This window comes from Pelophylax lessonae (assembly GCF_965119305.1).
Source record: "Pelophylax lessonae genome assembly, chromosome: 2".
Lineage (NCBI taxonomy): Eukaryota > Metazoa > Chordata > Amphibia > Anura > Ranidae > Pelophylax > Pelophylax lessonae.
Window position 1 is genome coordinate 197,431,534 of NC_138769.1, and position 12,813 is coordinate 197,444,346.

General features: G+C 41.6%; 1 protein-coding gene across 1 annotated transcript in view; it reads right to left on the minus strand.

Annotated features, from left to right (window-relative positions):
- The window catches only part of ANOS1 (anosmin 1), a 235,153-nt gene extending 224,335 nt beyond the window's left edge, over positions 1 to 10,818 (minus strand). The window contains exon 1 of the mRNA XM_082245044.1: positions 10,458 to 10,818. Coding sequence (XP_082101170.1) covers positions 10,458 to 10,685 — 228 coding nt within the window. The 5' untranslated portion in view covers positions 10,686 to 10,818. The remainder of the gene's footprint in view (positions 1 to 10,457) is intronic.
- Between the last annotated feature and the right edge of the window lie 1,995 nt (positions 10,819 to 12,813).

Consider the following 12,813-nt stretch of genomic DNA (forward strand, 5'->3'; position numbering starts at 1 on the left):
AGAGAGAGATATTCATTAATAAATTGATTGATTAGTGGACATAGGTAGATTAGAGATAGATAGACAGACAGACAGACAGACAGACAGACAGACAGACAGACAGACAGACAGACAGATAGATAGATAGATAGATAGATAGATAGATAGATAGATAGATAGATAGATAGATAGATAGATAGAGATGAATTAGATACATACAGACATACATACATTAGATACATACAGATAGAAAGTTTAGACATAATTATTGATTAATAAATTGATTGATTAGTGAAAATACTAGCTAGATCCACTTACTCTGCTTATTAATCTGTTTATTGATCTATCTATCTATCTATCTATCTATCTATCTATCTATCTATCTATCTATCTATCTATCTATCTATCTATCTATCTATCTATCTATCTATCTATCTATCTATCTATCTATCTATCTATCACAGTGTACAATAACGTTGTAGCTCCCTCTTCTGTCTAAAACAATAATTGTCACGTAGTCAGCTCAGGATTGCTGTGCCCCTTCAGTTTGGGAGTGACTGTCTAACCACTTTCCCACACCAGAAGACTGTTATTCAGTACATTGCATTTATTATTACAAACAAATAAAAAGTAGTGTCTTGTATTTTATTCTCTAGTAACTACACTTCTACATATCTACAGTTGTACATTCAAGTCTTTTTGGGTTTCTCAATCAATCTGTGGTGAATTGGTCCACGGATGTTTTGCTTTCCTTTCTTACCAAACCACAGACCACAAAACGATGTTTTGTCATGTTTTATGGCCCATGGCTCTACTGAGGCACCAAAAATAACAGGTTTGTGTTTATTGCGTTATTTGTGTTTTCCTTAGAAAGGACACAAATGTCAGGACTGATCAGGCAGACTAGCTGATGTCACTTCTGACATTTCCCCTCACTGTATATAACAAAATGAGGAGCCAGTCACAAGTCCTATGGGCCTAGTTCATAAGCCAAAGAGCTACGTAAAATGCGCCATAACCCAAAACAACCAATCAAAATTCACTGAATTGAGTCCTTTGAAATTACAACGCTGAATTCCTATAGATACATACTGTTGTTATCCCTGTTGGTTTTCTGGCCAAAGTTACATTACGATATAAAGAATACATTGTAGCAAGGATTTTGTATTTAGTGATATTTATGTGAGTTGATTGTTTAAATAAAGATTTTTTTTTTGTTTAATTTAGAAAAAAATATCTTTTTTTTACTATATGGTGAAAAACAAAAAAGAAAACAAGCAATTCACACTTCTGCTGACAGGAATAAGTCAAGCACAGAACTGCAACTATTGCTAAAAACAAAAACCTCCCACACACACACGAGGCAAACATTCATGAGGTAAATGAAAAAAAAGTCTGTGACTAGAAACACAGGATAATTGTAAACAAGTGAGCCGCCCTCCCTACATCCAGTCTAGTATTACACGAAAATACCTCAGAGTATGTCATATTTTCTGCATGTCATCCCAGCCGTAAGATAATCTGAGTTCAATGTTCCTCTCATTAAAGGACAATGTTTATGGTGTGTGTGGTTCCTGATATGCTACCCCACAGAGAGCCATCTTCTCACATAAATGTATCCCACATGGACGTCTCCTTCCACCAAACCCACTCCCGGCTTTTTCTATTTCAGCTTTTTGCCCCCAGAAGGTCAGCTAATAACGATGTGGATTTCATAGGTTAATAGGTGAGCAGGGATTTTCTTTTCTTGTTTGGGATAAAAAAAAATCCTCTGCCTTTAAGTGGAAGACTTATCAACGAGGAGCCTGAGGCGGAAAGCCAAGCAAAAGGGGACAGCTTATCGTTTCTGAAACCCTCACGCTTTCTTTATTACTTCAGCATGCTGTGACAGACCTCACCGAGGTGGCATTTGTCACTCTAATGCCCAACAGGTGCCAGCCATTTCCACATGACGATCGCCAACTAAAACTCTTCAGCAGACAAAATAAACAAATACATAGCACAACATAGACAGATACCATACAGGCCTCTACGGGCTATACAGAGACATAAGATTTGGGTATCGCTACAGTTAATAACACATGCTATATAATTATTCGAATTTAACATACACATAAAAAGAACGCTTTCCACCAAGTGAAAAGAAGGCTAATGCTAAAGAAGAAAACTTTACACCGTACTGACTATGAAGGACCAAGGTTCAGGAAGCGATAATGAGGGCTTGCTCACACCAGAACACATGGGTTAGCACTTGGGTTGCCACCTCATCCCTTTAAACCAGGCATGTCCAACCTGCGGCCCGGAGCCGCAGGCAATGCGGCCCACTGCCCCCTGACAATTTATTTTTTTTGCTGGGGAGGAAGGAAGTCGAGTCGGGGGCACGGCCACAAAGGCTGCCTCAGAGGGGATCATCCACTAGTTGTGTTAAATTAGTGCTGGGGCGCTGGGGAGTGCGCAGCAGCACGGGAGGGCGCGGCAGCGTTTTATTACTTATATACCTTAACGATAGTATATATTTTATATGCGGCCCGAGAGAATTTCTCTACACTCAATGTGGCCCAGAGAAGCCAAAAGGTTGGACACCCATGCTTTAAACCCAAACACATATGAATTACACAGGTTCTAAGGCAGATAAGGCACCAAAGAGTTTAATTACCACCTTAATCAGCCACAAAACCTGTGTAATTATTTTGTGTTCAGTTTTAAAGGAATGAGGTGGCAACCCTAGTTAGCACCCACTGTGTGGGCTCTATTTTAATGGACCTGGATGGTAAAATGTAGGTGAAACCACACAAAGTGCATAGGACAAACACAAAAGGTCCCACTCAAACTCCCAACAGATTGCTCTAGCCGGCTTTCTGTGCTGCTTCCAGGTGCTGGTCAGCATTTGCACAGGCTTGAACAGGACTATAAAGAAAATTATGCCCGGCCGCATTCTTTCCAGACACACTGGCAATCACAATTATATTAAAATGGCATCAGCTTGGTTCCCGTCCATGGGAGGCCCCTCTAACGTGTTTCACCCAATTTCAGGCGTCTTCATAGAGGCTTGAAATTGGTTGAAACATGTCCCAGGGAGGTTCTCCCATGGGTTAAGATTGAGCCAAAGTCATTTTAATGTAATGGTGACAAAGAGCAGTTGCGCCCCATTTTCTTTAGACCCAAAATGCAGCTTGCAGGACTTTTAACCCCTTCCCCTGCCTGCCCATTGCAGCCCTTTTATACTTAACTGTTAAGTTCACCTTTACACGTTGCAAAAACCTTTAGTGTCTCTAATATAATAAAATGCTGTGCCCCATTCCTCAAATAAATGCCCACCTCTTCAGCTGCTGAAAACAATGTCGTCCCCCCTCCAGTCTACAGATGGTTGGATGCACCCAGCACCAGATGTGCGACCTCGCAAATACCTGAACAAGCATCCCTGACCTCGCTCCTTATCCATGCATGTGCAGTCTGCTCTCCTTTACTCTTATAAAAACACTGAGCTTCGAGAGACAGCAGACTGCGCATGTACAGATGAAGAACATGAGGGGGTCTTCTTGTTCTGGGGTTTCTGGAATCGCACATCTTGCACTGGGTGTGTGCTCCCATCTGCAGAATGGATTGGGGGAGGAGATTGTTTCATCTGCTGAGGAAGGGCATCATTGTTTGGGGAACAGAACACAACATTTTAATACATTGGGGACACTGTGGTGCATGAGGACCTTTATGGAAATGTGTGTAAAGGTGAACTTACCCTTTAAAGTGACATTAAACTCTGGTTTAAAAATAGATTCTATTCAAGAGTGTATTCTCAACTTAAAAAAGTCACTTCTATTGTTCTCTGCCGCCTGCAAATCTTCAAATTCCTTTTTTTTTTGCTGCTGAGATCCGACGTCCTGTTAGCGGGTGGCAACGTTCGTTCTTTATGGTCCCACTTTATGCAGGAACATAGCCACCCTCTTCTGCTCACTCCCAAGATGGACTATGGACTATGGGATGTTTGTTGTGCATAGAACAGGACACATGACCACAACTAATGTGCACTGCTCATTCCAAACAAAAGGAAGCGAAGGGGAAAAGTAGAGGTTCAGGAACTCACAGAGGACATTACAAGGAGGTATAAAAACAGAGTAAGAAACCATTTCATGAAAAGTAGATTACAGGTCCATTAAGCAGTGGATGTGTAGGGATCATTTTTGGAAAATAACGATATCCTTTAGTGTCACTTTAAAAGGGAGGAACGGAACAGACTTCCTGACTACATGACCCCTGTGATTGGCTGTCACATGGTCACATGACTAGTTGAAATTGTCAGAGGCAAGATCGTTAAGAAGCTGCCTGTTTGTCGCCAATGAATCAGCCCCTCTGTAGCTGAGACAGCAATGAAGATTCAGCAGTGTTTGGGCCAGCAACAGAGCAACATCTCACAAGCAGCCTCTTTAGCGATTGTACGAGTGCAATTTATCCCTAGTGGCAGAATCGCCCATCTGACATCAGCCTAACAGTTTACCCAGTTAACCAAACAGGTACCTTTTGCTACTAAATACATCTTTTATCCGTTTTAGCTGAAAATACTGAAGCATGAGACCTTAACATGCCTGGAGAAGGTTCCCATTTATCCAGATCATGATATAATACAGTATTAGTTAGTCCCCTTTAACTGGACCTGGTAAGTAATGTTGAAGATTTTTCACCATTCATCCTCTCAGAGATGAGTTTTAGGAACCTTCCCCTGGTGTTTACAGCTGAATAGGCAACTCAATCACCAATTACAATGTAATTGGTTAAGGCACCCTGAGTAAAGGCTCGTAAACACACTATAAGAAAAACATTTTCGTCCAAAAAATTTTCATACGATTTTCGTAAATGGTTTACACAACTTTCTGCAGCTGATTCAGAATTTTTGTATGAAAATTCTCGAAGGGACAAACTCCAAAATGTTTCTTGTATGGGAAAAAACAAATGATTTTTGTTTAATGTGTATCGTTTTCGTACGATTTTTGTACAAGAAAAATCAGAAAAGAAAGACTACGCATGATCAGAAACAATAAACAACAAAAATGAAGCTTTTGTCGTACGAGAATTCTTGTACAAATTTTCGTTCATCAGTTCCGATTTGCTGTGAAACCACGAGAAAAATCGGACGATCGTTCGCCTGATTTTCTTATAGTGTGTACCCCACCTAAAGCTGGCCATATGTGGTTAGAAAATCTTTCGAAAAAAAATGCTCAATCGTTCGACTTTCTACATGTTAGTGGGCTCATTTCGATTCTCAAAATGCAAAGTTTTATGGCAAAAAAATGAACCATCATGGAGGAATTTCGTTGTGTAGACAAACAATTTTCTAAATGTTAGTAGTGGAATCAATCAGAAACAGTTCAAAAAAAGTACAATGCATGTGCATAGTAAAATGTAACCCCAGAAGCAAATCGTTATTGCACGTGCGTGCGATTTTCTAACCATCTATGGCCAGCTTTACTTATGTGTTTATAAATGTTGGGTGTGTTCCTGACACTCCTTGGGACTCAGGAAGCAACATGTAATTGTGGTAGAACATCTGCAGCATTACAGATAAGTCCACTTGTATGTGACTAAAGCAGGTCACATAGATGATACGCTTGGGTCTCCCATCAACACAGTCAGTGTTGATAGGAGAATGCCTCCCACTTCACTATTGTATTCTACCAGCAGGGGGTGCAGGGAGTATTCCTAGCCAGCAGAGTACAATAGTTAGTGCCAGCGGTAGCTGTATGTAGACAAATCCGACAGGCATGTTGTACCCAAGCTGATCAATGTTAAACGACTTGGCTACAATCAGCTTGCCCATACATGAATTGAAATTTGGTTGGTCCCTGCTGAACTGGTCAAATTCAATCCCTGTAAGGCTGGCTTTACTATTACTACATGTGAAGACAACCTTTAAATGATTATCACTACATCACTTGATCGATGACTGGTAAACTCTGGACTCAGCACAGACTTGGTCTTTAGTGTTGAATATGGTAACCCTTGTGGCTTTACATGTTGGGTATGTTCCTGCTTACACTCATCTGGGCTGAGGAAGATACTTAGATTAGTTGCAAAACATCTTAAGGGCTATAAAACAAGATCGAGTTGTATTAGACTGACTACTACTACCTCTGTGAAGGTGACCTTAAAATGTATTATCACTTTGATGGATCCATGACGGGTAAACTCTGGAGTCAGCAGAAACTTCTAGTGCAAGGTTTGCAGAAGTGGTTGTTATGAAGATATTTCAGCAACTGGACTTGGTCTGTAATGTTAAAGACATTTCATCACTCATCCAAGTAGCTTCTTCAGCTCAGATGAGTTTCAGAAACTATGTTAGAACAATCTTGGAAATGATTATAACATGAATGGATCCATGACTGATAGACTCAGGAGTTAGCACAAACCTCTGCTAGATCATGATTCTCTTCTGGGCTGGGGAAGCTACTTGGATTACTGGCAAAACAACTTCAGCACTGTTGAACAAGTTCATTTGTATGTGACTAACTACTACTAGTTATGTGAAGCAAACCTTGGAAATCTATGACAGATAAACTCTACAGTCAGCACAAACCTCTTGCTAGATCATGATACTCTTATTGATGGAGGAATCTACAGTAAACCCCCCTCCATTGCGGGGGTTACGTTCCGGACCCAGCCGCGAAAAGTGAAAATCCGCGAAATAGAAAAACCCTATTAAAATGCATTGTAGGCATGTTTTTTTTACTGTCACTGTACGTGTAAAAGCATTTTAAGGTCTTTAAACACTCTTTTAAAACAATAGAAACTCATTTAAACACATAAAAGATACTGAGAGACATAGCAAGAGCTATGGAAAACACAAAAATATTTCATTTTTAATGATTTATATAGTAAAATAACATTACAAAAAAAACTGCAATATACCGGGACCGCAAAAACTGAACCGCGATGGAGCGGGGGTTTACTGTACTTCGATAAGTGGAAAAACATCTTCAGCACTATAAAACAAGTTCAGTTGTATGCGACTAACTACTACTAGCTATGTGATGCCAACCTTGGAAATCTATGACCGATAAACTCTACAGTCAGCACAGACCTCTGCTAGTTCAGGGATGGCAGAATAGGTAATTATGAAGATGTATCATATTAGCATCATTTTCTCAACTGTTTTACCCCAGAAGAACGCACAAAATAGTTTTCATGTTTTCAGGTGGGAAGAATGCCCCCTTACAGGTTGGGCAAAACAACACCCTTATGTTGCTGCCTGTTGCAAGTGATGTTGGCCCTAGAACTAGGCAGGCACCATCAGATGGGGGGTCAGGTAGCCCGAACTCAAGAAACCCCTGGTCACCACTGGAGGAAACTTAGGGTTCCACAGACCCATGGTTGAGAATGGCTGTATTATCACGTCACATTCACCTGGATTTAGTCTGTAATGTTGAAGACATTTCACCATTCATCAAAGTAGCTTCCTCAGCTCTGATAAGTAGCCAGGAACCCAAGTGTTAGTAGCTTTTTGAAAACAACCTTGAAAATTATTATCACTTGGATAGTTTTATGACCAATAAACCCTGGAGTCAGAACAACTTTTGCTAGACCAGGGCTTGCAAAAGAGATTGGTATCAAGATGTATTTTATCAGCAGGTCACATTCAACTTGGACCTGGTCTGTAATGTTAACAATGATACTCATATTGCTATAAATGCTGGGCATGTTCTTGATGCTCATCTTGGCTCAGGAAACCATTTAGATTAGTGGCAAACCATCTTCAGCACTATAAAAGAAGTCCAATTATTTATGACTAACTAATGTCAGCTATGTGAAGCCAACCTTGGAAATCTTTGATTGATAAACTCTATGGAGTCAGCACAAACCTCTGCTAGGTCAAGGCTTGCAGAAGAGGTTAGTAAGAGGCTGTGCAGGTTACATTCAAATGGACACTGTCTGTAACTTTGAAGATGTTACTCATGTGGCTTTAAATGTTGGGTATGTTGCTGACACTTATCTGTGATCAAGAAGCTACTTGGATTATTGGCAAAACATCTTTAGCACTATAAGGCTCCGTGTACACGGGACGCTGGAAATGGCCGTTTAGGAGCAGTTGGGCGTTTTTTTCAGAAGCCCCTGAACGCAGCTCCATGTTATCTTATCTGTCCATATGGTCGTTTACAGTCATTTGCAGGCAGTTGCGTTCAGGGACTTTTTTTAGAACGCAATTATTTGCTTTCAAACGCGTGTTTCCCGGCGTTTCAAACGCACAAACGCGACCGAACGCGTCCGAACGCGATGACCCGCGTTTAGCGTTCGCGTTTTTCCATTTTAAAGGGGAATAATTTTTTTGACCTCTAGGAACGGTTCTAAACGCAAACACCCGCTAAACGCGGGTGCAAACGGGACCTAACGGACGTTTCAAACGTCCCAAAAATTCCAGCATTCAAAGGGACTTTTGACAACGTCCCGTGTACATGGAGCCTTAAAGATGTTCAGTTGTATATAACTAGTACTAGATATGTGAAATCAACTATTGAAATTATTATGACTTGGATGGATCTATGACTGACAAACTCTGGAGTCAGCACAAACCTTTTCCAGATCAAGGCTTACAGAAGAGGTTAGTATGAAGATATATCATATCAGCAGGTCACATCCACCTGGATTTTGTCATGTTAAAGACATCTGCCGCTTTAAATGTTGGGTATGCTCCTGACACACATCTGCGTTCAAGAAGCTACTTGGATTAGTGGCAAAATATCTTCAGTTTTGTACAAGTCCAGTTGTATGTGACTAACCAGTATTAGCTATGTAAAGCCTACTTTTGGAAATCTATGACTGAAAAACTATGGAGTCAGCCCAAACCTCTGCTAGATCAAGGCTTGCAGAAGAGGTTAGTAGGAATGTGTATCATATCAGTAGGTCACGTTCCCCTGGACTTGGTCTGAAATGTTGTAATGTGGCTCCAACTGTTGGGTATGTTCCTGACACTTATCTGGGTTGAAGAAGCTACTTGGATTAGTGGCAAAACATCTTCAGCTTTGTAAAAGACGTGCAGTTGTATATAACTAACTAGTACTAGCTATGTGAAGCCTAGTTTGGAAATCTATGGCTGATAATCTATTGAGTCAGCCCAAACCTCTGCTAGATCAAGGCTTGCAGAAGAGGTGAGTATGAAGATGTATCAGATCAGCAAGTCACGTTAAACTGGACTTGGTCTATAATGTTGAAGATTTTACCCATGTGGCTATAAATATTGGAATTGGGCTCAGGAAGCTACTTAGATTAGTAGTACAACATTGTTAGCATTATAGAACAAGTCCGGTTGTATGTGGCTAACTACTACTAGCTCTGTAAAGCCAACCTTGGAAATGATTACCAGTAATGAAGCTAAAACTGATAAACTCTGGAGTCAGTCCAAACCTTTGCAAGATCAAGGCAGAAGAGGTTAATATAAAGATGTATCAGATCATAAAGATGTATAAAGGTGTATCAGATCAGCAAATTACGTCCAACTGGACATGGTCTGTAATGGTAAAGACCCATGTGGCTATAACTATTGGAACTGGGCTTAGGAAGCTACCTGTAGAACATTGTTAGCTTATAGAACAAGTCCGGTTGTATGTGGCTAACTACTACTAGCTCTGTAAAGCCAACCTTGGAAATGATGCTGCTAAAACTGATAAACTCTGGAGTCAGTCCAAACCTTTGCAAGATCCACGCAGAAGAGGTTAATATAAAGATGTATCAGATCAGCAAATTCAATCCAACTGGACATGGTCTTTAATGGTAAAGACCCATGTGGCTATAACTATTGGAACTGGGCTTAGGAAGCTACCTGTAGAACATTGTTAGCTTATAGAACAAGTCCACTAGTATGTGGCTAACTACTACTAGCTCTGTAAAGCCAACCTTGGAAATGATTACCAGTAATGGTGCTAAAACTGATAAACTCTGAAGTCAGTCCAAACCTTTGCAAGATCAAGGCAGAAGAGGTTAATTTAAAGATGTATCAGATCAGCAAATTACGTCCAACTGGACATGGTCTTTAATGGTAAAGACCCATGTGGCTATAACTATTGGAACTGGGCTTAGGAAGCTACTTGTAGAACATTGTTAGCTTATAGAACAAGTCCACTAGTATGTGGCTAACTACTACTAGCTCTGTAAAGCCAACCTTGGAAATGATTACCAGTCAGGGTTCTATGACTAATAAACTCTGGAGTCAGCCCAAACCTCTGCTAGATCAGGACTTGCAGTAGAGGACTTGCATGAAGATACATCAGCAAGCCATTCTACTGATGTATATTCAGATACCAGGGTACCTGCCATGGCAATTCCCTAGGACAAGGAACAAAAGTGAGTTTTTCTCCAATGGCATTTAAAAAAGAGTCACATAGCTAAAAGAAAGATCCTTATGGAATTGTGAATGGGATTGTCTATGACTGATCATCCCATCAGCCAGCAGTATAGTATGAGAGTTGTAGCAGGGTGAACAGGCACATATGACCTACCTGGAAGTGTTTGAAGAATGCAGAGATGCGAGTGATGTGCAGACTCAGACACCTGGACGTACATCTGGCTCTATAGACACTCAGCGTGGAGAACGACTCATCCTGCTTACGAGGAGAAGCTCCGGCAGCAGAAGCAGCAGCAGAGAAGTAGCCGGCAATCAGGCTGCCCCCCAGCAATATAATCCACAAGGAGAGGGTGACAGGAGAGCCGCGACCCTTGTGCAGCATCTTGTATAGGAGATGGATGGAGGAGCCTGGCTGAGATCACTGGGATCGGGACATGGGAGCAGTACAAACTAGGAAAGAAAGTTCACTCATTCAACTCTATGTGCTGCTAGACCTTCCACTCCCCCTCCTCTTACTGCTGCTTCTCACCACTCCTCTGCAGGCTACGGCACCTCCCGGGGGCGGGGGCAGGATGACAGCTGCTGCGCTCATTGGCCGAGGGAAGGAGCAGATTGACAGCACCCTGGACCGTCTATAGAGGGGGAGAGATATTCAATCAGACGGATAACAAAACTGAGAAGATGCCCAGTGTGCTGTGTGTGCATGGAAGTCTCTCTCTCCCACTCTTCCTTTATTTAAAGAGAAATTTATAGCGATAGAAAGATGTATATATATATATATATATATATATATGGAGATAGGAAGATATATATATGTGATGTGTATATATATATATAGAGAGAGAGAGAAAGAGATATGTATAGGGATAGAAAGATTTATATAGAGAGGGAGTGAAAAAGGGAGAGATTTTATATATAGTGTGAGAGAGAGATTTATGTGTATGCATATATATATAGAGAGAGAGAGAGAGAGAGAGAAATATATATATATATAGATAGATAGAGAGAGAGGGGGGGAGTGAGATTTAAAGAAAGAGGGAATGAGACAGAGAAGTTTATATATATCTAGAGAGAGGGGGAGATTTATAGAGAGATAAAGAAAGAGATTTTAGAGAAAGAGATATTTATAGCGAGAAAGAGATGTGTATATATAGAGAGGGAGAGAAAAAGAGAGAGATGTATGTATATATATATATAGGGAGAGAGAGAGAAAGAGATTTATAGAGAAAGAGATCGAGATTTATATATACATGTGTGTGTATATGTGTGTGTGTGTGTGGGTATAATATATATATATATATAAATATATATATATATATATAAATATATATGTGTATATATATATATATATATATATATATATATTAGGGATAGACCGATATGGTTTTTTCAGGGCTGATAACGATATTTTGGTCACAACGTATCGGCCGATATGGACCGAAATTTTCTACATTTAAAGGTTTGAAAGATAAAAGACAATTTTTGACACAAATCTGGTACTGAACATGTTAATTTTTGTTTAATGCTTAATGGCTGGCTTGCTGGCACCCTGTGGTGGGTGACTGGCTTGCTGGCACCCTGTGGTGGATGGCTGGCAGGCTGGCATCCTGTGGTGGGTGGCTGTCACCCTGTGGTGGATGGCTGGCTGTCTGGCACCCTGTCGTGCGTGACTGGCTGGCTGGCACCCTGTGGTAGGTGGGTGGCTGGCACAGGGGCTGTGGGTGGCTGACTGGTACAGGGCCTGTGGGCGACTGGCTGGTACAGTGCCTGTGGCTGGCTAGTACAAGGCCTGTGGGTGGCTGGCTGGCTGTCTGGCACCCTGTCTGTGGGTGGCTGACTGTCTGGCACCCTATCTGTGGGTGGCTGACTGTCTGGAACCCTGTCTGTGGGTGGCTGGCTGTCTGGCACCCTGTGGTGGGTGGGTGGCTGGCTGGCTGGCACCCTGTGGTGGGTGGCTGGCTGGTACAGGGGCTGTGGGTGGCTGGCTGGGTGGTACAGTGCCTGTGGGTGGGTGGCTGGCTGGTACAGTGCCTGTGGCTGGCAGGTACAGGGCCTGTGGGTGGCTGGCTAGCTGGTACAGGGCCTGAGGGTGGCTGGCTGGTACAGGGCCTGTGGGTGGCTAGCTGGCACCGGGCTGCTGTGGGTGGGTGTATGGCTGTGATACACTCCCGCAAGACTAGTCCTGACTCCAGACTAGGCTGTCCAAGGTGAGGGAGACGGCCTGAGAAGGCAGAATGACGTCACAAAATATCTGCAATATTGGCCAGTTCCGGGGGCCGATATCGATATATCAGGGAAAGTGCATATCGGCCTTGCCGATAATCGGTCTATCCCTAATATATATATATATATATATATATATATATATATATATACAGTATCTCACAAAAGTGAGCACACCCCTCACATTTTTGTAAATATTTTATTATATTTTTACATGTGACAGCACTGAAGAAATGACACTTTGCTACAATGTAAAGTAGTGAGTGTACAGCTTGTATCACAGTGTA